Here is a 23,461-nt window from a genome sequence, read left to right on the forward strand (position 1 = left end):
AGCAGGGAGCTGAGCCAAGTGGAGGAAGGAGATCTGGAGGTTTGCAGGCCCGTAGGCAACATCACGACGAGGGGCACGGGGTGGCAGGCTCAACCGAAGACAACAAAGCCGCAAGTGCAGCCTTCCACGAAGATCGACCACCCACAACTGCGCCCTCCACCCAACTGAAGAACCTTCTCAGATTCCACAGACCAGGACCATGTGGGGACGGCAGGCTCCAGAGGATACAAAGAGCATACCCCAAAACTGCAACCGGCTTACGTGGCTGGATTTTGAACTGTCAAGGAACCCTAGTTGGTGAGCATGATCCCTGGCCTCTCCTAGTTCAATTTAGTTAGGTTTTGGGGGTGGGACAAGGGTAAGGGGATTTGTAGCGTGATTTTCCCTCATGTTCCCCATTCTTAACTAAGTGTACTTTGTACACTGTATAATCTCAGTGTAATCCTAATGTTATAAATTAATTTGTGACTTCAATAAACACAGTTTTTTTCTTGCACCAAAACCAGCTGTCTGCTGCACTTTGTCACAACCCCCAAATAAGTCCAAGGTCTAGAACCCAGGGAGTGGGAGCGTTCGGACCTCTCAGAAGTCAGAGGTGAAGCTGACACACACCACCACCGTCTACAAAGGATAAAGTTTCATTTCAATTTCATTCTAATTCAGTAAGAACCTTATACCCTTCCCTTTTTTCCAGTAGATTACTACTAACCCTGGTAATTGATATATACAAAACTTACAAGTTGTTCAGATTTTACTCCAAATAGTTGGACAGTTTTAGCAACATTCCTTGCAACAGCCAGACTCAGGTTTGGATCCACAGAAGCCACATTAAATTCACTGAAAGTAGAGAGATTAATTCATCAAAAGCCATTTTAAGTCTATATGAGTTTTAATTACAAATTAAAATCCAGAAGATGTATGTATCAGAAGCTCTTGTGTGTTGTAATGTAATCATATTACTACATATTGAAGTACATCATGTTATCTTTGACAAGTTTTATAGTCTTCAGAAATTTCCATCTGTCTGAATATACATATTCCTGGTGGCCCCGTGAAAAGTACAGCCCCTGTTTAGCACACCCACACACACTAAAAATGTAAGATCCTCTTCCCAGTCTGTACTGAACTATGTGAACTCAACTGCGATAATAGCATGACAATTGGCCTCAGGGTTGGAAGGGGAGAACCTTCCAGTGTTTATTTGCATGCTATTCATTGGCCCCTGTGAAAGTACACACAGACTTGGGGTGAGAACAGGGTTGGCCTCAGCTGTGATGCCTCAGTCCCAACCACGAAGTTGAATAACTTGTATGACAACCATCAGATATAAATAACGACTACTGGGGAGAGAACCTAATATCCATGAATCAAGACCCAGCAATAGGTCAATGCCTCCCAAAGAAAACAGACGAGGAAACAACAAAAGCACAAATTTGTGTCTAGTGTATTTGTTGACTCTCACTCATAAAAGATATGCTCTATACTTTTCCATGTTCTGTCTGAATGTCACAGAAAGTGACTTTAAAAAAATATCTGAACTCCATTAGAAGTCTGACAAAACGTGGTTGACTCTTAAAAGCCGCCTGAACAAAGGCAATTAAGGATGGGTATTAAATGCTGGCCTAGCCATTGACGTCCACATCCCATGAACGAATAAAGAATAAAAAATGAACTTGATGGTGTGATACTGTTAATTTGCCCTTTTATTGGTGCAGATAAAGCTGCTGTGAATCCCTGGCAAATTGTATGTTTCAAATTTCAGAGCTTTTTTTGAAAAAAAATCATCCATTTCCTGTTGCAGTGTCTCACATTCACTTTAACAGACTGACTGTAGTAAGAAACAGGAATTTATTTATAATGAAATAATGTTTCAGATAATTGTAAATTCAATTTCAGTGGGCTTTAAAATCACCGAGAAATAAGCTCATTATGTTCCATTCTTACTGGGCACTTGGCCAGTGAGCTCTGATCTATTTTTAATGATATATTTCCAAAAGAAAATGGCTTCAAGAAACAAATGGTTAGTAAGCATCAATCATAAAACCCATTGAAAATGGGGGAAAATGCTTATATAATTAGCAAATTCTATCAAACTTTGTTGTACAGAACATATTTAATATGTTGTTGTAATGGATAGCATGTTAATCATTTTACCCTTTCAGTATTTTCTTGCTAATCACTCAAATCTGATTGTTAAAAGGATTTCAGCTGAATTTTGTAATTACTGCCCTCAAGTAAAACAACAGCAACTTGCATTTATAAAGTGACTTTAATGTAATAACATGCCCCAAAGCATTTTACAAGTGTTATCAAACAAAATAATAGCAACAGTTAATTAGCTAGTGTACTTTTCTCCTTTTAGCAAATCCTACCTTGCAATTGTTTTAATGATGGTATCCAGCTCATCATTTGAAGGTGGATTACGTCCTCCAGGTGGAAAGACAAGGTTGACTGGATCGAACAGTCGTGATAAAGATTTTGAGAGATATGCAGATTCATAGAATTGGACAGAATCTTTCAGGGCTTTCTCAGGGCTGAGAAAATTTGAAATTGATAGAATTATCATCATTAATAAAAGAAATTAAGGCAAATTATATTCTTTGAATATATTAACAGTCACTTGTCCTACATGGACATACACTTATGTTTAATTTATGTCGCAGCAACTATAATCATATGTTAATTTCAATGAAGCTTGCCTGAACTCTCCAACTCAATAGTTCAAGCATCACATGCTTGAACTTGTAATAATCGTTACTGATCCATTATTAAAACATTAGGGCGAACATCGAATGCATTTAATTGTTAGCCATTAAAATCTAAAATTTCAGCAACTACCACAACAGTAATCCTTATTAAGACCAAAGTGATTCATAAGAATATCTGTCCACATTTCTTTGAATTCTGCATAATAAAAAAAAAATCTGAATACAAATACTGGCTCCTTTCCCAGCTTAATCCGAAACAGTTAAGAAATCCTAATTTATCTTTACGTATGCACACAATGGGCTGGATTTTACCAGCCCTGTTGAGACTAGCTAGGAGTTGGAGGGCGGGCCCATAAACTGGCAAGGGAAGGCATTTACCAGCGGTGGGGAAGGTGGAGACAGCCCTGCTGCCCAGAGGCCAATTATACCAATTAACTGGCCAATTAAGGGTCGGTTCGCTGACATTTTACTAACTGTGGGTGAGCCCTCCATCTTCTGGGGAGAATGCCTGAACTCCCCAAGGGATTGCCTCTCCTAATCAGGGACTATGTGACTCATGCTGTGACCCCCGGCGACAATGGCTACCTCCACAGCAATAACCCCCTACCTTCACCTAACTCTCTTACCAGGGTCTGCCTTACCAGCCCTGGTGATCCCCGACCCCACTCACCTTGTCCATCGCTCGGTCCTCTTGGCTGGTTTTGTCCCAGCAGTTAGCACTACCCCAGGTGCTGTTGGGTGGGTTTCAGCCACTTAATGGGATGGGAGTCCCAACAGCAGCTAATTAGCCTAAATGCAGCCAGGGGTGGGGTCCCAAATGGCCAAGGCGTGGCTGCCTCTTGTTTTTTGGTCTGTTGTCAGGATCCGCCATCCTAACAAAATTCAGCCCTTTCTGGGTATTTATGACAACGGTTTGCATTTTTATAACTATTTTAACCTAGTAAAACATCCCAAGGTGCTTCTCAGGAGTATTATCAAGCAAAAATAGACACTGCGCTGAATAAGTAGATATTAGGAAAGGGAACAGAATTCCCGAGCTTAGGTCATAGGCAGCTGAATGCGTGGCTACCAATGGTAGAGCGATGTAAACTGAGATCATACAAGAGGCCATAATTGGAGCAGCATCATGTGTCATACAGATTTGATAAATAATAAGAAAAAACTTACTCATAATCTTGCTTCTTCAATGTAAATAGATCTTGTGGGTCTTCCTCTCCTGGTGGTAGTTCAGGTGGTGAGTCTGAATTTCCACTTGTAGTTATATTGCTCTGTATACTTTGGCTGTACTGTTGCAAACGCTTCCATAGATCATTATACAATCGCAACAACTTTGGGTATTCTCCTTCAAATGCTTGCTTTAGAAATGTGGATGCTGAAAAAGAGAGTTTTGCCTCCTTAAAGCTATGCAGTACTAGCACCTTTTTTAACCTCCCAAGATATGGACTATCCCACCTTGCTGTCATTTCCTTTCTGTTGCTGCTAACTTTCATTTTGAGGTCATCTTTCAAATTGAGAGGTAGACCACTGTTCGCACAGCACTTTTTCTGAATCTGAACAATTGTCAAGGCTTGGATTTAAAAGTTTCTCCATGATCTAATTAACACAAATGTCTGGGGAATCCAAACAATTTTTTCCCATTATTAAATAATTTCCTGTAATTGTAATTCAAGTACTTGAATTTCCAAATCATAATGTTGTCAAGTTGACACCAATCAGCGATTCCATTTTGTTCGCTGCTTCTTAATGTTTTTAAGCTTTCTATACACTTTGTAGAAGCTCAGAGTCAAATCTCAGTATGTTAAATGTGCTTAGTCTGGATGCTTCAAGTTTTTAAACCAACTATTATTTACAACATTGGATCATCTCCTATGGTGAACAGGGCAGAATTGTTGAGAGAAGCACCAGCTAATTACGCCGCATGTCTGCCAAGAATGTGCAGTTTAACATTTAAAACTGTTGCTTCTACATTATAAGCAGCATTTAAAATGACTGTTTCCCTTTCAAATTATGACTTACAATTACAGTATTCGCCATGTGGTATGGGTGCAGCGTGTTGTTTGAAGTAACTCCAGCTGGACATGGTATCGGTCAACAATGTGTACTTTGAAATGTTTGATTTTAATTAAAATCCCTCATCATACTATACCTGAAAGTGAACATTTTTAAAATCAAATTTTCGGATTTTAATTTTTAGTGTCCTTGTTTAATGTTAGAAAATGAACTGCAGTTGCCTAATTTAAATAAATTAAATATTAAACAATAGCAAAAGATGGTGATTGAATGGAGGAGTGCATCTCTGAATGAACACATTTTCAATGCACAAAGGGCTTAACCATTTGGTTGAGTCTTTAAGAATTTATGTTATGCACAACTTCAGTTTGATCTACATAAAAACAGAAAACGTGAATGAGGAAAAGTATTTGGTCCACAAACCTCATTTTTTTTCCTCAGACCAATCTGAATATGTACTGTTTTGGAGTCTTCCCAGCATGTTTAATTTCTTGAAATAGGCAAATAACCACAAAAGAAGTCCAAATAGATAAAGCACTGTGAAATTTCTATCTCACTTTCAAAGTCAGAGTATCATTACAACCAACATTATTCAATCCTCCCAATTGGATCTCATAGGTGGCATTTTATTTATGCATGTGTCTATCAAGGGGCCAAGGTGCAGAGTGTAGGATGACAGTAAAGTTGAAGGGAGTAAAAAATCAGAAAGCAAAAAAAAAGAGACTGGAACAAGAATGTTCCATCTAGTATTTCATTATTTATTCCTTAAACTTCCTACTTTATTCTTTACCAGGTTCCTATCTTCAAAAAAAGTTAATTAATATTGGGTTAATTTGATGACTGTCTACTCCTCATATCTACTACTTTGTGTACTTGTGTATGTACATGAAAAGAAGTAAGTGAATTTTTCATTTTTTTACTTTCACTTGAGGCTTGTTAATTTGGGAGTTTAAATGAAATAACTTGCTTACATCTGCATAATTTGTGCCTCTAATCATATAAAGACCCGAATCATCACAATTGTATGTTCCCAATTAAAACAAGGTCAATTCATTGATACTTTTCTTCTTAAATTGGATACATCCTTTAATTCATAATCTTAAAAATCTTTTCTATAAACATCCATTCATTATACAAATATTACATGATACCTGGTCCAATATATATCTTATGTTTGTCCACATTAGTGTCGCTTTAGTTCAATTGATAGTACTACACCTCCACCCCCCCACCCAAGTCAAAATTATGTCCAGAACATACACACAACACAGGCTGAGACTTTTATGCAGTAGAGAGAATTCTACATTGTTGGAGTTAATTTCCTTCAGATAAAATATCAGACTACTCTGACAGTTCAGATGAATACTTAGTAGAAAATGTTCAAAGAAAAGCAGAGAGTTCTTCTAGTGCCCTTGCCAATTATAATGTATATTGTATAACGAATGGATGTTTATAGAAAAGATTTTTCAGATTATGAATTAATGGATGTATCCAATATTTCTTCCTCTATATTTATTTAACATTTTTTTTATCAAAAAGAAATTAACCAGTCAATCACCTCACTGTTGTTGCCATTTGTGCAAAACAGCTGCTATGGGCTGGATTTTACAGCCCCCTACCAGGCATGTTTTCTTTGGAGGGTGGGGGCATGCAAAATATGTCGGCTGTCCAGCCCACCTCCTTCCCTCCCACCCCTGACTGTTCCCCACAATATGGGGGTGGGTAAGGTGCCCACTAAGCTGCCCGCCCTTAGGTCTATTGAGGCCCTTAACTGCCCGATTAAGTGGCAATTAAAGGCCTCAATCTACCTCCACTCCCATAAAATGCTGGGCAGCAACAGGTGGGCCAGAGTGAAAAGTGGGACGGTGGGGGGGGGACATGGGAGCTAATCAATTGGGGGGTGCACTATGCACATCTGGTGCACCTCCTCAAGATGTCATCTCCCCCCAACACCCCCCCACCCCCACTTTGCTCCCCCCACCCCATTAAGCTCTCCGATCCCTCCCTGCCCTAACAGCCAGTGACAAACATGTGGGTCCAGACACCATCAACAATCTCTGTGGTACTCCTTGCAGTCCCAGCAACTCTAATCTCTTCTGGCGCTGCTGAGACTGCAAGAGCTGCCAGCCAATCAGAAAGCCCGCCCCACAGTAATAACTGTATTATTGCCGTGGGGCGGCTTTTTAAAAGTTGGTCCGTTTAGGACCAGCTTTCCTTCTGGGGTGGCGAGCAGCCTGCCCCCACCCCGCCCCACCCCACCCCCACTGGAAATCCAGCCCAATGTTTGACTATACAAGAAGTCACTACACCTGACCAAAGTTATTTATTGGATGTGATTCACTTTAAGACACTGCTGACAGATGTGTTAAAAGTACCACATAAAAGCAAGTCTATTTTTCTTTAATTAAAAGTCATCTTGATTTAGTTTGGTCAGATCTCTTAATGCTATTTCTGGGATGAGGCATGAAACCATGGTTGTGAACTGCATTAGCTATGAAGCATGTGGGGTTATAAAAAAAGGTCATATAAATAAATGCAAGTTCTTCCTTACTTTACAAATGACATTCTTCTGATCCTTTGCTGCCCCTAGTAATTATTTCTCTCTGCATCATTCATAAATAATTAGACCAAAACTTTCACAAAGTGGCAATGTGAGTTGGATTACCACTCCGCTCCTAGTTACTTACCTGGAAATCCAGCCGCTCCTTTCTTGCCCGATCTTCCAACTCGGGCCGGGTGAGAACCGTGTAGGGCAGCATGCTCCAGGGGCCTTCAGTCAAAGGCTGGAGAGTTGGAGGTAAGGAAACTACATCCCCTTTATTGTGGCACTAGCTGCTGAAAAGCAGGTAAGTATAAAGGCCCAGCAACTTTCAGAAGCCATGGAGAAGGTAAGTTTGTGAGGTAATTGGATAGGATTGGGGGAATTGGGTGGTCAGTGGATGGCGGGGGTGGGTGGCGCATTTGGTCAGGGGAGTCAGTTGGTCGAGGGGCTGGGGGTTGGCAGGTTTTCATTGGTTGGGGAGGTGGTCAGTGAGGGTGAGTGATCAATGGGGGGTAGTGGGAGTTGGTTGGGGGGATCAGTTAATTGGGGAGACGAGGGTTGGTGGGTTAGTCAGTTGAGGGTGGGGGGAGGTCAGGTGGTGATTGGATTGGGGGTTGTGGTCAGTACTACCCGTGAGTTAGAAGTGGTTTTAATTCTTCAAACTTTTTCTGGGTAACTATTACTGTAAGACAGTCGGAACCATCTGAAGTTTGAGATTTAAATCGTACTCAGATGGTTCCGATTGCAGGGCAATTACCCAATGGAAGTTTGAACTTCCTGAGCAAGTGCGGGGTAACAATCTTTACCTAAGGACTTCCGGGGAGGGGGGCTGTTTTCCCTGCAGATCTTTGGGGTACCCCAAGTTACGACTCTGGAAACTTAGAAGTTACTGGCCAAAAAAACAGCAAGGACAAAAATAGACCTCTTCAGAAGTCTTGATGGTTATTTCCCCCAAATAGAGCATTCTCCATTTATCCCCGAACTCTGAATATATAATAGGCAACTAACTAGTTTCACTGATCCATGTATATGAAGCAGAATGGCTATAGTGATCTGTAAACCTCTGGAAGTTCCTTTTATTTGCATTACGAAAAATGGAAGTTGGGTTGACTATCATCAGAGTGTCATAGATTTTATTTGAGTAATTTTGGCTATTCTTGAGATTTAAGCCTTTACACTGAAATCATTACCTTACTCTTGAAGGTAAATCTCTAATGCTTCCATCATAAATGTACTTTTGTCTTTCAATTGTTCTTACTGAAGAAAATGTGATACCATAAATTTACTTTCCTGCCACTCTCAAATACATAATTTTGGACAACTAAGTTATTATATAATAATGTAAAATGTACAAACAGGAAAAGTAATCTCTCTCTGATGCATTGCAGTATGAAAAGCCAGACAATCTGAAAGTTGCAGCAAAGTCACGCAATTGCGAATTATTTAAATGCTTCATTCAACATTATTTTTGACTCATATGATTATCAGTTGGGGAATTTATCATTGGATGATCATTTCCACGAGCAAGACTTTTCTCCAAAACAAAAACAGGATTACCTGGAAAAACTCAGCAGGTCTGGCAGCATCGGCGGAGTAGAAAAGAGTTGACGTTTCGAGTCCTCATGACCCTTCAACAGAACTGAGTAATATTAGGAGAGGGGTGAAATATAAACTGGTTTAGGGTGGTGGTGGTGGTGGGCGGGGGGGACGGCGGTATGGTTGTAGGGATAAGCAAGCAGTGATAGGAGCAGATAATCAAAAGATGTCACAGACAAAAGAACAAAGAGGTGTTGAAGGTGGTGATATTATCTAAACAGATGTGCTAATTAAGAATGGATGACAGCTCTAGTGGGGGTGGAGTGGAAAGACTAACAGGGCATAAAAGGTATAGATTTAAAAATAATGGAAATAGGTGGGAAAAGAAAAATCTATATAAATTATTGGAAAAAACGAAGGGGGAAGAAACGGAAAGGGGGTGGGTATGGAAGAGGGAGTTCAAGATCTAAGTTGTTGAATTCAATATTCAGTCCGGAAGGCTGTAAAGTGCCTAGTCAGAAGATGAGGTGCTGTTCCTCCGGAGACCATAGACTTTTCTCCAGACAATTATCAGGCTGCCTTGGAGCTAGAAGTGCATGGCTCTTGAGATTTTAAGGTTTTGAGAATATTAACCACAGAATTCACAAAAATCTTGAATCCTGGGGCAGAATTTTCTGCCTGTCAGGCGGGTGGGCCCAGCCCAATCTCTGGTGGCCGATCCCCGTCAGCGAAGCGAGCCGCACCACCATTTTATGTAGGCGGGACAATTAAGGCCCGCCCAGCGTGGTGTCCAGTGGGAAGCACTATGTGCTTCCTGTGTGGGTGGGCAGAGGGGGGAGAACGCCCTAAAAGCGAGTGTGCGCTCTTTTGCGCATGCGCACGAAAGAGCGCACATCTCCCTGAGGATAAGTGCAGCCTCAGGGAGATCACCTGGACTTTGAAAAATATTAAAAATAGAAAAATAAAGTTCCCTTACATATTCCCCTCGCGACAATGTCATATGAGTTGGGACATGTTCATAACTTAAAAAACCCTGCATGAAACCTCATCCCGCCACTGGATGAGGTTTCATGTTTTCTCTATTTGCCGCCGGGGCTCCTGGCCTGCCCGCCAACCTTAAAGTTGGATGGGCAGGTCCTTGAATTTGCTAAATAATCCTGTCAATGGCCTCAATTGGCCACTGACAGGTTGGCGGGCCTGCAGCTGATTTTGCTGCACCCCTGCCTTCCTGAAAATTTAAATGGGGCAGGACGACATCGGGGGTTCCGTACGACATCATCCCGCGTCATTTTATGCATCGGCGAGCGGGCCCCGGCCCCTGCTCGCCGATGGCAAAATTCTGCCCCTGGTGTCAGCATGAAGCAGAGCTCAAAACCTACCTGATGAGCAGAAAACACTACAAAGGAGAGAGATTGTGTCAGTGAGATCGGAATGTGAATGAGTGATGCATTTTATTATGGCTAGGTACAAGGTGATACATGATGAAACCGGAAACAGTCAATAAGAGCTCAGAATGAATGAATCTTCAATAATGAAAACGGAAATGGAAGAAATTTGGGTTTGAGTCACCATTGACTAGAAACAGTTAATGTGAAGTAATTGTTAACAAGCATAATCAAGTATTGAAATAGCTCTCAAGCTTATTTGACTGTAAATTAAATGTCACTAATCACCACTGAGACAAAATTTTGAACACTTTGCACAGAATTCATAGTGGTGATGTGTAAAGTGCCAAAGTTGATTTCGGAACTTTGCTCTAATTTATGATGAGGCTCACACAGCTGAATATATTTACATTAAAAAAAGTGAAAGAGATATTGTACTTAAATATTGAGGGAAATATGTATAAAAGTAGCCTATCAATTTGGACCGAGAATGCAGAACCAAAGGGTCCAGCAAGAGTTAACAAATCTCAAGATAGACTAAATATTAGAATTTCTCTACCCCATAAAATATTGATTACATGGAACAAATGCCTAGTAAAAGCAGTTAATGTTGTGTGGATCAACTCCTCTTAAAAATAGCCTTCTGGTTAGGAGTGGGATTAAAGGGGCTAAGTGAATAGACAGGAATAGTTATCAACACAGGTAAAAATATCCCACTTCAGTTAAGTTACAGTTTAAAGAGTCAATAGTGGAGGTTGAAAGATTGTTGGTGTCCTTCAATTAAATTTGTCAGTGTGAAGGTGTGTAGAATTTTCCCAAAGAAAATTGAGCCAAGTACACAATGAGGCCAACTGAAAATAATTTTTGCAAGAATGTTGCTCACCAGAACTAATAGTCTTTTCCTTGTTTTATGCTTTACATTGTATTCATGAATTTTGTGTTTCAAAAATGGTGCAGAAAACCAATACCCATATTTAATTGACAGCTTACCTCCCTCATTTTTATACTGATGTAAAAAAGGTTTATCTTGTCTGAAATTGAAAATACTGAATGTGTTTAACAATATTAAAACATTGATTAAAGTACTCAGTTTATTTCATTCCTTACAATTTTCAAAAGAAATCTATAATATATAAATCAATTTATAGGTGCTTACAATTTGTAGCTTGTTGGAATTTCATAGTTAAGATTTCTGTAACAGAGTTCCAGAAAGCATATAAAATGTCTGCTTGACTGTCCTAAGAAAAAAATATAAATATTAGAATCAACATGGTGATGTGCTGTGACTTAAAAAACCCAAATTGTGTATCCTCTGAATATTATTGTCCCAAACGTCTACTAGAAAAATAGCTGACTCAAATCTGTCAGGTTTTGATATTTTCCTTCATCTCTCATTTTTCCTAGCCACATTGGCCCAGACATTGTGGCAAGTGAGACTATCAGTGCTCACCGTTATTCAAGTGTAAATTGGACAGCAACCTACAATGCCTATACATACATAATTAAACACAGAAAAGAGGAAGTTTCTGTTCAGTTTGTTCTGCTTCCCCACAAGCTTCACTACATCATTACCTCTGCAAAAAAATTCAGTAGTAAAACACGTGAAAGCTATGAAGTTACAGTACTTACTTATTACATACCCCCTAAACACACCAGAGTTTGGGCTTGACCATTCAAGTGTAAGTAAATTTTTAATAGTGTGGTAAGTCTGAATTAGAACCAAACAGATCTGGCACTGAAAATCTTACAAATGTAGCATCTCAGTCCTTCAGATTTTAAGTATTGTATCGAAGATTTTTTTAAAAAAAATTAATAATTAAAATATTTTCCCTTGCCTTTTATCTCTCTCACAATCCCATTTTTCTTTCTTTCTCTAGTTTGTTTGCTGTATATGATTTTACACTGACTTAAATGTTCCAATTTACAATTCCTCAGACTCTGAAGAATATTTATAGGGCACAATCTGACTAGTTGAAGAGGCTTGCTGTTGCTTGCCCTATTCACTGTAGTGCCAGATGTAAGCATCTGAGTTTATGAAGATATTTTAAAGGAGTTGGCATTAGAAGGGTTAAATTATTCTAAGTTTTTCTCTAACATTACTTTTCAGCAAAAATGCATTGCATTGGTTTGTTGACTTAATCACCTTGTCATTTTTTATTGTCAATGATGACACTGAAAGAAGCATACACATGAGGGAACATCACCCTTAAATTTAGAAGCATTTATATTGTGTGTAACATATTTATTTAGTCAGCAATATCAGAACAGTTCAAATCAATTATCTATTATTTCCAGTGGGCAGAGGCATAATCAAGCTGTTCCACTTATTTAAAAAAACCTCAGTTATACCATAATTACACCAGCACAATTGCCAAGATTTATTCTATTTTCTAAAGCTAATCTTTCAAAGTAGCACAATCTGACAATATTGTTTTTAATCTTGCTAGGAAAGTAGGAAAAGCTTTTTTTAAGAAACGTTAACTTAGCTGCTTGTATTATATGGAGTAGTAATACTGATGTTTTTAGGATCATATGCTATCAAATAATTTCAAAATTGAGAATTCCTACATTATTCCCAATATTTATGTGCTTCCTTGAAAACTTTGGTAATGCCCTTGTCAAAAAATCCTGACCAACCAAACAAACTGCTTGCTGATTCAAAGCAAATAGGATTGTGAATTGCTACAGCCCATTTCCCACAAATTAGGCCAAGGTGACTGAACTTATCTTGCTTCCAGGTATTTGGCTGTTGAAAGTATGAGGTTAATCTTGAGAAATAATCTCACTTTTTTCTTGATTCTATGTTTTTAAGAATCTAGTATAATCAAGGTTAACAAAATGAATATAATGCTGAGAGACCAATGATGCAAGAAAATAAATCTAAAATAGCTTCGGTTGCCTAAAATAATTTGTGAACACGTAAATACTGTACCAGTATGTGAGGTCTTGTGTCGAAGCTGAAAGTACATCTGTATGAAATCATCTCTTCCCTCCTTTGGTACGCCCTCCCTATAACAGTTCTCCATCCGGAATTTAAAAACTCACCACATTACCTTAGTTATTTCATCAATAAAGCAGACGTGCGTCACTGGGTCTCTTTTCTTTGTTAAAACCTTCTGCAAATGCTGTACCTAAAGAAAATAAATCATCAATTTAACATTAAAAATAAAAGTATTGGTTATCAACAAATATTAGGCAAACAACTCTTCTTCATTTTTAAAAATCGGTTCAACATCGTGACCGGGAACTGCTGTCACCCTACGAAGAATAAATCACCTTTTTATAAAGTTGTCAGGTATTTTCTTCTACTCCATGGCCAGAATTTTTTGCTCGACGTGTGGGTACGCGCCCGACACACTTTTGAGCATCATCACGCACTCACGTGATATTTCGGTCAGCGGGCATGCGCAAGAGTCAGCAGTGTGCCCACCAACAATTAAGAGGACTATTAAGCTCATTAATGGCACAATTAACTGGGATTTTTCACTGCTCATCCAACGTTATGGTTGGCGGGCAAGCGAATCAGCCAGGCGGCCTTTGCATTCTTCAGGAAACCTCATCCGAGGGCGGGATGAGGCTTTCGAGATTAATTTAAAAGAGGATAAAAATGTTTGGACACAGATTTCAGCATCCATTTGTTTAGGTGACTCATTCTGATGCGTGGGCATTTTTTCCAAATTTTAAAATCTGTTTTTATTGAATTTAAATTCTTCAGATCCCTGAGACAGCTTCCTGCCTCCAGGGAGCTTTCACTCCCCCGGCCCCATACTGACTTCAGCACTTGCTCTCATCCCACCCCCAACGTGGCAGCGCTGAGCGTTTCAGCACACCTTTCACGCTGGCTGACCATTAATTGGCCAGCCAGCATGAAATCACAGTCGGGGACCGATTGCGGGCCGTGGTCCATTCCCTGGCTGCTCCCGGGCCCGCCAACCCAAAAATCCTGCCCTATGGTATATTCTGGAATATGCCATAATTATTTTCTTGAAAGAGTTATTATTAAGACGATGAGTAACATCAAGGGGACTGGAACTAAACTGCAAAAAAATCGCCTCCAAGCCACACCAATTCAGAAAACAAAATGAGCGAAGTCTGGAAGGGTGTGTGTCACGTGGAAGTTGAACTGCTTTCAAACATTGAAGGACAATAATAATAGTAGGTACCTAACTTGCTTCCTCATTGATGCAAACTACAAGAAGTAAAAATGCTTATAATAATTGGTGGGGAGGCTCTGAGGATCCACATTTGCAAGTTAACTTAGGCTCCAACAGCCTATTATCCTGGGGTGACAAATTATGATAATACAGAGTAATACTGATGTCAAGAGTAGGGAAAATCTTAATATCTATTATAAAGTATTTGATAACTGGACACTTAGAAAATAATGATATGATTGGGCATAGTCAATATGGGTTTATGAAAGGGAAATCATGTTTGACAAACCTGTTGGAGTTTTTTGAGGATGTTACTTGTAGCATAGATAAAGGAGAACCAGTGGATGTGGTGTATTTGGATTTTCAGAAGGCTTTTGACATGGTCCCACACAGGAGGTTAGTAAATAAAATTAGAACACATGAGATTGAGGGTAATATACTGGTATGGGTTGGGAATTGATTAACAGAAAACAGATTAGGAATAAACATGTTATTCTCAGGAAGGCAGGCTGTTAATAGTGGGGTACTGCAAGGATCAGTGCTGGGGCCACAGCTGTTCACAATCTAAATAAATGATTTGGATGTGGGGACCAAATGTAATATTTCTAAATTTGCTGATGACATAAAACTAGGTGGGAATGTAAATTGTGAGGAAGATGCAAGGAGGCTTCAAGGGGATTTGGACAGTAAGTGAATGGGCAAGAACATGGCAGATGGAATATAATGTGAATAAGTGTGAAGTTATCCACTTTGGTAGGAAAAACAGAAAGGCAGAGTATTTCTTAAATGGGGAGAGGTTGGCTAGTGTTACAGTCCAAAGGGGCTAAGTTGTTTTTGTTCATGAGTCACAAAGCTAGCAAACAATTAGGACAGCAAATGGTATGTTGGCATTCATCACGAGGGGATTTGAGTATAGGAGTAAAGACATCTTGCTGCAGTTGTATAGAGCCTTGGTGAGATCGCACCTGGAGTATTGTGTACAGTTTTGATCACCTTATCTAAAGATGGATATACTTGCCATAGAGGGAGTTCAACGGAAGTTCACCAAACTAATCCCTGGGTTGGTGGGTTTGTCTTACGAGGAGAGATTGAGGAAACCGGGTCTGTGTTCTCTAACGCTTCAAAGAATGAGAGGTGATCTCATTGAAATCTACAAAATTCTTTACAAGGTGTGTGACACAGTAGATGCAGATAGGATGTTTCCCCTAGCTGGTGAGTCAAGGACTAGAGCACACAGTCTCAGAATAAGGGATATGCCATTTAACACTGAGACGAGGAGGAATTTCTTCACTCAGAAGGTGGTGAATCTTTGGAATTCTCTTCCCAAAGGGCTGTGGATGCTCAATCACTGAGCATGTTCAAGACAGAAATCAATAGATTTCTGGATACTAATGACATCAAGACATATGGGGGTAGTGGGGAAAAATGGCATAGAAGTAGATAAAAGCAAAATACTGTGGATGCTGGAAATCTGAAACAAAAACAAAAATTGCTGGAAAACTCAGCAGGTCTGACAGCGTCTGTAGAGAGAAAAACAGAGTTAACGTTTCAAGTCCAGATGACCCTTCTTCAGAAGTAAATGATCAGCCGTGACCTGTTTGAGTGGGCTCAATGGCCTACTCCTGCTTTGTTCCTAAGAACATAAGAGGAACTTTTTGCATATTGGCCCTAATTGATTAGAGTCCAAATAGAACTATAATTTTTTCCAGTGAGTCCTGCCCAACTAGGAACTAACACCATCAAACATAATCATCCTTGTTTAGAAGTGGAAAATCTAGTCTTCTTCCCAAAGGAACAGTTCCAAGACTGTCAAAAACTCTTTAGTTTTCCTGCCAATTACAGGAGAAAACTGAGTGAGCATGTACCAGGTCAAGGCCTTATATGCACAAGAAATTGTGTGACCCATCCTCCAAGGTACCAATTTCTTGATAAAACATCCAAAACAATTTGAGCCAAAGAACGATGCCAATTCCTTTTATGTGGAATTTTAACAAATGATGAGGAATTCATTGTTAATTGATGTTACCTAATTTCAATCACATTTAACAAAAAAAAAATCATCAGAATCTTACTTGTCCACATGCAGCACAAATTTGATCCATCAATTTCTCCATATTCGTCCAAAGAGCAGCACGGAATGCTGGTGTGTTGCCTGGAGTGGGCATTGTGGCTCTTCCAGGTCCTGTAAATTTTGAAAAGCAAGAACAATTATGCAAAATTACAATGGCTGAGAGGGGGAAAAATGACATAATTTAGAATTAAGAACACTGCCTCTCATTTCAATGAAATTAACATTCAAACAGTGTATTTGCCATTGTCAAATGTCATGATCTTGTTAATTGTATTTCTATTGTCATAATATAATTTTTATATAAAAGTCAAACTTGCCTCTTGAGGTGGCTTGAATGGGTTGAGTTAACATTTTTATATCCAAAGCACTACTGATAGTATCTTCAAGAGATACCTGATACCCATCCACTACACTTTTGATCGTCTCCTTTAAGGTTCCAAGGTTGTAGAAAACTTGAAGTGCTGTTCCTACCTGTGTAGGATTCTTATTTTAAGGAAAAGATAAAAACATAATCTTAAGCATGAATAACGATATAAGTTGCTAGATCTGTTCCTATTTACCATGTTAAACAAAATAAGGGCTATATAATTTAGATTGGCATTTCTAACAAAAAGTTCCGACTCCTAAGATATTCTAGCACCATTGGTTTAAAGATTCATCATGATCTATAGGTATTTGCTTTATCCTTCATAGGTGATCTTTCTATTAAGTTAGTTTATACTATTGACATCATGCCCCAACTCCAAACATAGCCAGATAAGCAACAGGAAAGGGAGACTGCCCAGGAAGCTTTGGATTAGATACTGAACTTCAAACAAAGATTAAGGAGCATTCAATCAACAGTAGGCAACCCAGTACTTTTCCTTATTCATTCAACCATCGAACAAAACATGATCATCACACTACAAGACTTCAATTAAGTTTCTCATACCCTAAACTAGCAGGCAAGCTTAGATATTAAGATAGTTGAGGTAAATGATCAGCAATGATCATAACAAATGACGAAGCAGGCTCGAGGGGGGCATATGGTCCACTCCTGCTCCTATTTCTTCTGTTCTTAGGACATTCACATTGTTGAAGCATGCATGCTTTTAAGCTGAGAGGTCAAAGCAGCAATAATTCATTTGAAATAGGAATTGCTAGGTGAAAAAAAAATCAAGGTTCATTCAGTTTGCCATCTACTAGCTTGGTACTCACATGGTACAATGCTGGATCGTTGACTAATCAATTTATATCACTTCGTCTACAAAAGAGCCAGACAAAAGGCAAAGAAAATGCCAGGTGGTGGAAAGCTTTGGGGACCAAATGCCCAAAATCACCCCTTCCTTCCAAACAAGCCAGACTTACGATATGTCATGTCTCAAATCAATCTTAGACTGTATTCCAAAAATATTATCACAAAGAAATCTACCTAATTTGCATTTGAAGGGGAGGAATTTCTAAAGTGCATAAAAATACTTTCTGGAGAAGAGCTAATTTCAGCAAATTAAGGAGACCCCTAGTCTGGATAAAATGTTGCTAAAGACTGGCAAGCAGAAGTGTAATGGAGAGATGGGTAACCTTTAAAAACTAGCTGGCTCAAATGTAGTTTAGCTACATTCCCACAAGGGGGAACAACCAAAGTGATATCGATGATGATGGAGTTAGACAGTAGAATGTAGCAGAAAAGGGGTTGTATGTTACATATTAGCTTTAAAAGAGTAGGAAAAAATAAAATGTATGATTAACACATTCTATAAATTAGTTTAAATGAATAAACGAATAAGAAAAAGTTGATGATAAAAACATGCTTTCCAGAAAATATCAAAAAGTGATTTATACCCAATAATTACTTTTGACTGTTATTGTTACTGTTGTTATGCAGACAAATCCATCAATTTCTACACAGCAAGTAACCACAAACAATAGTGTGACCAGTTAATCTTTTTAGATAGGGCTATTTAGGGATAATTGGTAGCCAGGATGCTGGGAAAGTTTCCTTGTTCTTTGGATAGTGTCTTGTAATCTTTTGCATCAGCAGACAAAATGGGGATCAGTTTTACATCTCTTAGATGTAATAATTCCAATAATCTGATATTCTCTCAGTACTACACTGAAACATCAGCCAAATGTATATTCTTAATTCCTGGAGTAATGCCTGACCCTACATTCTTCTGAATTGGGCAAGAGTGCTACCACTGGCTTAAACTATCACAGAAAACTTTAGTAATCTTCAAAAAAATGGAAAAGGCTACTGTTCAAACCTTGTCCTGGAGATTAGCAGGTAGGTTTTTCCAAAGAGTTGAATATATTATCATTTCTACATCCTGTTTTTGTTTCCCAGATTCTTGGTGTTTTACTCATATTATTCATCCTATCACCAATAACAAAGTAGAGAATACTGATCCTCTAATATTAACAACTTTCAGTCCAATCACTCTGACAGGTGATAGTGAATAATTCAGACAGCTCATTATGAGATTGTTCCAAATAATTCAAAATAATAGCAATAGTATGTTAAATGGTCTTAAATAAATAAACTTTAAAACTTATCAGTCACAAGTGACAAGCAGAGTCACCAAATTTGTTAACTGTTAATCTAAGTGACAATATAAAGCAACAAAAAATCCAAATACAACATTTATGTAAACAATATTATAGCATTCTAAACCACCGTTAGCAATTAGCAGACAGGCAGCACCTGGCATTGAAAACAAATGCGATATAACGGGGGGTGAAGATACACTGATCACTGAAATTACTCAACATCTGTTGTCTGTATGCTACACTAACATTGACTGTGATGGTTTGAGAATCAACATGGTCTTGACAGCCAAATTAAATATCATATATGTTTATGATATCGATCAATGGCTCCTGCTACAAATAATAATTGAGCTTGAAAGACTCACCAATTTTGTGCTGTGCTCATCAACAATTTATAACTTTATGTCTACATGTTTTCCATTCATCAACAGGGTTCTTTTGCCTTTTTGTTTCTCTGCCAATTTTTCCCCCCATAAAAGCAGTGAATCATGCTGGGATGCAATTTCACAGTTAACATCAACTTTTTGGTATCACACCCAAAATGCTCATTCTTCATGTGTGAATCGAGATACCAAGCACCTGGAACACTATTCAACTGACTTTCTTGATGAAAGGAAATTAATACAGTATACAAACAGACAAGGATATTAACGCTGAACTAGCTAAGGTAAATTATGCCTCTTCAGCCTTCGCAATTTGCCTGCATCCTTTGACTCGGTCGACCACACTATTCTCCACCAATGTTTCTCCACCGTCATCCAGTTGGCTACAACTGCCTGGTTCCATTCTCATCTATCTAGTCATAGCCAGAGTATTACTTGCAATGGCTCCTCTTCCTGCTCCTGCACTGCTACCTCTGGTATACTCCAAGGAACTATCCTTGGTCCATCCCATTTCTCATCTACATGCTACTCCTTGGTGATATCATCTGAAAACACAGCACTAGTTTTCACAGGCTGACAACACCAAGCTCTATCTGCACACCACCTCTCTCTCTACTCCTCTGTTGTTGTTAAAATATTAGACTGCTTGTCCAACATTTAGTACTGGATGAGCTGAAATTTCCTCCAATTAAATATTGGGAAGTCTGTAGTCAGTCTTCCGTCCAGACAACAAACTCTGCTCCCCAGCTATTGGCTCCAGCCCTCTCCCTGGCAACTGACCTACCTTTCGCACTGACCTATCTGGCTCCAGGTCAAGTAACTCCTCAATTTTAGAATTCACATCTTTGCCAGGTTGAACTAGACCGATAGCAACCTTGATGTCACAACTGACCCGAGAGGAGCTTTCAACTCTCCGAGATATCTTATTGCAGATATCTAGTTTCATAATTCATATATATTTTGGAAACATAACTTATAGTTTGGAGATTGTAACTTTTTATAAATGTAGTTAAATGGAAAACATGATTGAAAAAAAATAGTAAACATCTGAAGTGAGTGTAAATTAACCAGACCTGGGTTCATTACCGTTGTAAAATAAACACAGTTACTTTTTTAAGGTCAAAGTTGTAAATGGGAAAACCTTAAACAATGGATAACCCATCTCTGACCTCTTGCAGAGCTAGGATGTGTACTGTTATTTCAATGAAGAATTTAAATTATTCATGTAGGTTCCAGGTGAAAGGAAGCTAAAGTACCTTGTAAACAAGGGGGATTCTTGATGGAACCAGGAAGTTTGGAAAAACGGCTGTTACCTCCTTAGAGATAAATTATTCATGTGGGGCACAGAATCAAAAGGGTTGTTTTGAAGGTAAACGATAATCTGCTAACATTTCTGTTTGCAGCACCCAGAAGTTTGCCACATTGCCATGGAGTTAGGAGATTTCCTTTGTTTTACTTTATCGCTGTGTGTTTGCTCACTGAAACAATCAGTCAACAGTCAGCTTGGTTGGAGCTTGGAGAAGGCAGGGATAGAGTCTGCCAGGGCTTGTAGAGGAGCTGTGAGACCAGGAGCAGAGAGCTACTAGAAATCTAGGGGGTTTTCTGACATGGAACCACTAAACAACAACGCAGTGAAGCCTCACTCTTGAACTAAGGAACCCACAGCCGTGAGGTTTTGAAGAAGAGTTGGATGGTCACTTAGCCAAAAGGTAATAGAAGGATTCCTGTGAAATGTCATACCTCAGAGAATATCTGGAACACTGAGGAGTAAATCAGAGTGAATTCCGGAGAGCTGTGACACACCTTGATTTGATCCCAGAAGTGAATGAACCCTCAGGATCTCGTAATGTATAAGGGAACTCGTGGGCGGAATTAAAAAATAGAACGGGGTTTAAGAATTTGAGTCTTTACAACTACAGTTAGAAGTGCTTGCTTAGTTTATTTTATATACAGTGACATTTGTTTTTGTTTAAAAAAGTGAAATCTTGTGGTGTAGTTCTTTCAGTTAATCACTGGGTGTTCGAATTTTTCCACAGAGATAATAACAATCCGTACTCATCTAAGTCTGGCCTTTTAAGCATGCCCAATTTTAAATGCTCCATCATTAGTGGTTGTGCCTTCAGCTGTCTAGGCTCTATGTTCTCTCTCGAACCCTCTTTCCTCCTTTAAGACACTGCTTAAACCAATTTCTTTGACAAAGCATTTAGCTGTATGCCCTAATATCGCCTTGGGTGGTCTGTATTTTTAAAACAACTGAACAACATAATTTGAACTTAAAACAATCAATATCGCCAGGGAAAAGGTACTTGGAAAGCTATTAGACTTAAAGACTGACAAGTCCCCAAGGCCTGATGGCCTGCATCTGACGGTCTTAAAATAAGTAGATGCAAAGGTAGCAGAGACATTGTAAACTTCCAAAAACTCCTTAGATTCTGGAAGGATCCCATGGATTGGAAAATAGCAAATGCAACTCCTTTACTGGAGTAAGGGGAGGAAGGCAGAAAGCAGGAAACTATAGGCCAGTTAGCCTAACATCTGTCATAGGACAATTGCTAGAAACCATTATTTAGGAGGTTATAGCGGGATACTTAGAAATTCATAATGAGATCAGGCTAAGTCAACATGGTGTTCTGAAAGGGAAACCATGTTTGACTAATTTATTAGAGCTCTTTGAGGAAGTAACAAGCAATGTGGATAAAGAAGAACCTGTAGATATGGTGTACCTGGGTGTCTAAAAGGCATTTGATAAGGTGCCACATCAAATGTTGCTATACAAAACTAGCACTCAACGTGAAGGGTGTAACATATTAACATGAATAGAGGGTTGTTAGCTAACAAAAGTTGGGATAAATTTTTTTAGTTGGCAAGCTATAACTAGTGGAGTGCCACAGGAATCAGTACTGGGGCCTCAATTATTTATAATCCATATCAATGACTTGGATGAGAGGACCAAATGTATGGTAGCTAAATTTTCCAACAACACCAAGATAGGTAGGAAAGCAATTTCTCAATAAGGTAAGAGCATACAAAGGGATATAGATAGGTTAAGAGAGTGGGCAAAAAATTGGCAGATGGAGTACAATGTGGGAAAATGTGAGCTTGTCCTCTTTGGCAGGAAGAATAGAAAAGCAGTGTGCTATTTAAATGGAGAAAGATTGCACAACTTGATGGTGCAAAGGGATCTGAGTGTCCTGGCACATGAATCACAATAAGTTAATATGGAGGTACATCAAGTGTTTAGGAAGGCAAATGGAATGTTGGTGCTTACTGCAAAGGGAATGGGATATAGGAGGGAAGTTTTACTGCAGATGTACCTGCATATTGGTGAACCACTTTGGAGAACTCTGTACACAGTTTTGGTCTCCTTATTTGAAAAAGGATATAAATGTGTTAGAAGAGTTCAGAGAAGGTTCACTCGACTCATTTCTGGTGTGCAGGACTTATCTTATGAAGAAAAGTTGAACAGGTTGCGCCTATACCCATTGGAGTTTAGAAGAATGAGAGGCGACCTTATTGAAACTTGTAAGATCCTGAGGGGACTTGATAGGGTGGATGCCAGAAGGATGTTTCCTCTGGTGGGGGAGACTAAAACTCAGGGACAGTTTAAAAACAAGAGGTCTCTCTAACATGGAGACTGGGAGAATTTTTTTTTCCTCGGTGTGTGGTTAGTCTGTGGAATTCTCTTCCTCAGAAAGGAGTAGGAGATCTATCACTGAATTTATTTGAGGCTGAGTTGGATAGATTTTTGATAGACAAGGGAGTCAGGGTTATGGGAGCAGATAGGAAAGTGCAGTTGAGACCACAATCAGATCAGCCATGATCTTATCGAATGGCGCAGCAGGCAAGAAGGGCCAAAGTTTGCTTTATAATACTTCTGTAAGCGTTGTGGGATGTTTCATTACATTAAAGATGTTACATAAATACAAGTTGGGTTTGTTGTAAGAACTTGCCATTCTATGCCATTACTGAGTCAGATGCCTAAATGGTGATCAGAGTTCTCTTGGAGCATTATTCATAATTAAATTTTATACAGCATGTAGAGATATCTTCAAGTGCGATCACACTATCAGCTGCTCAGATACACACTTTTGACCTAAAGGGTGAAAATCACTACCATATACACTCGTGTAAAAGTCAAGTTTCTAT

General features: G+C 39.1%; 1 protein-coding gene across 5 annotated transcripts in view; it reads right to left on the reverse strand.

Annotated features, from left to right (window-relative positions):
- cog5 (component of oligomeric golgi complex 5) overlaps positions 1–23,461 on the reverse strand; it is a 104,336-nt gene that overhangs the window by 28,643 nt on the left and 52,232 nt on the right. For all 5 annotated transcript variants that reach the window (XM_041202368.1, XM_041202364.1, XM_041202366.1 and 2 more), the window contains 7 exons: positions 16,724–16,889; positions 16,408–16,517; positions 13,235–13,312; positions 11,338–11,419; positions 3,876–4,080; positions 2,373–2,534; positions 738–837 (listed from right to left, as the gene is read on the reverse strand). In XM_041202368.1, coding sequence (XP_041058302.1) covers positions 738–837; positions 2,373–2,534; positions 3,876–4,080; positions 11,338–11,419; positions 13,235–13,312; positions 16,408–16,517; positions 16,724–16,889 — 903 coding nt within the window. The remainder of the gene's footprint in view (positions 1–737; positions 838–2,372; positions 2,535–3,875; positions 4,081–11,337; positions 11,420–13,234; positions 13,313–16,407; positions 16,518–16,723; positions 16,890–23,461) is intronic.

This window comes from Carcharodon carcharias, chromosome 13 (assembly GCF_017639515.1).
Source record: "Carcharodon carcharias isolate sCarCar2 chromosome 13, sCarCar2.pri, whole genome shotgun sequence".
Taxonomy (NCBI): domain Eukaryota; kingdom Metazoa; phylum Chordata; class Chondrichthyes; order Lamniformes; family Lamnidae; genus Carcharodon; species Carcharodon carcharias.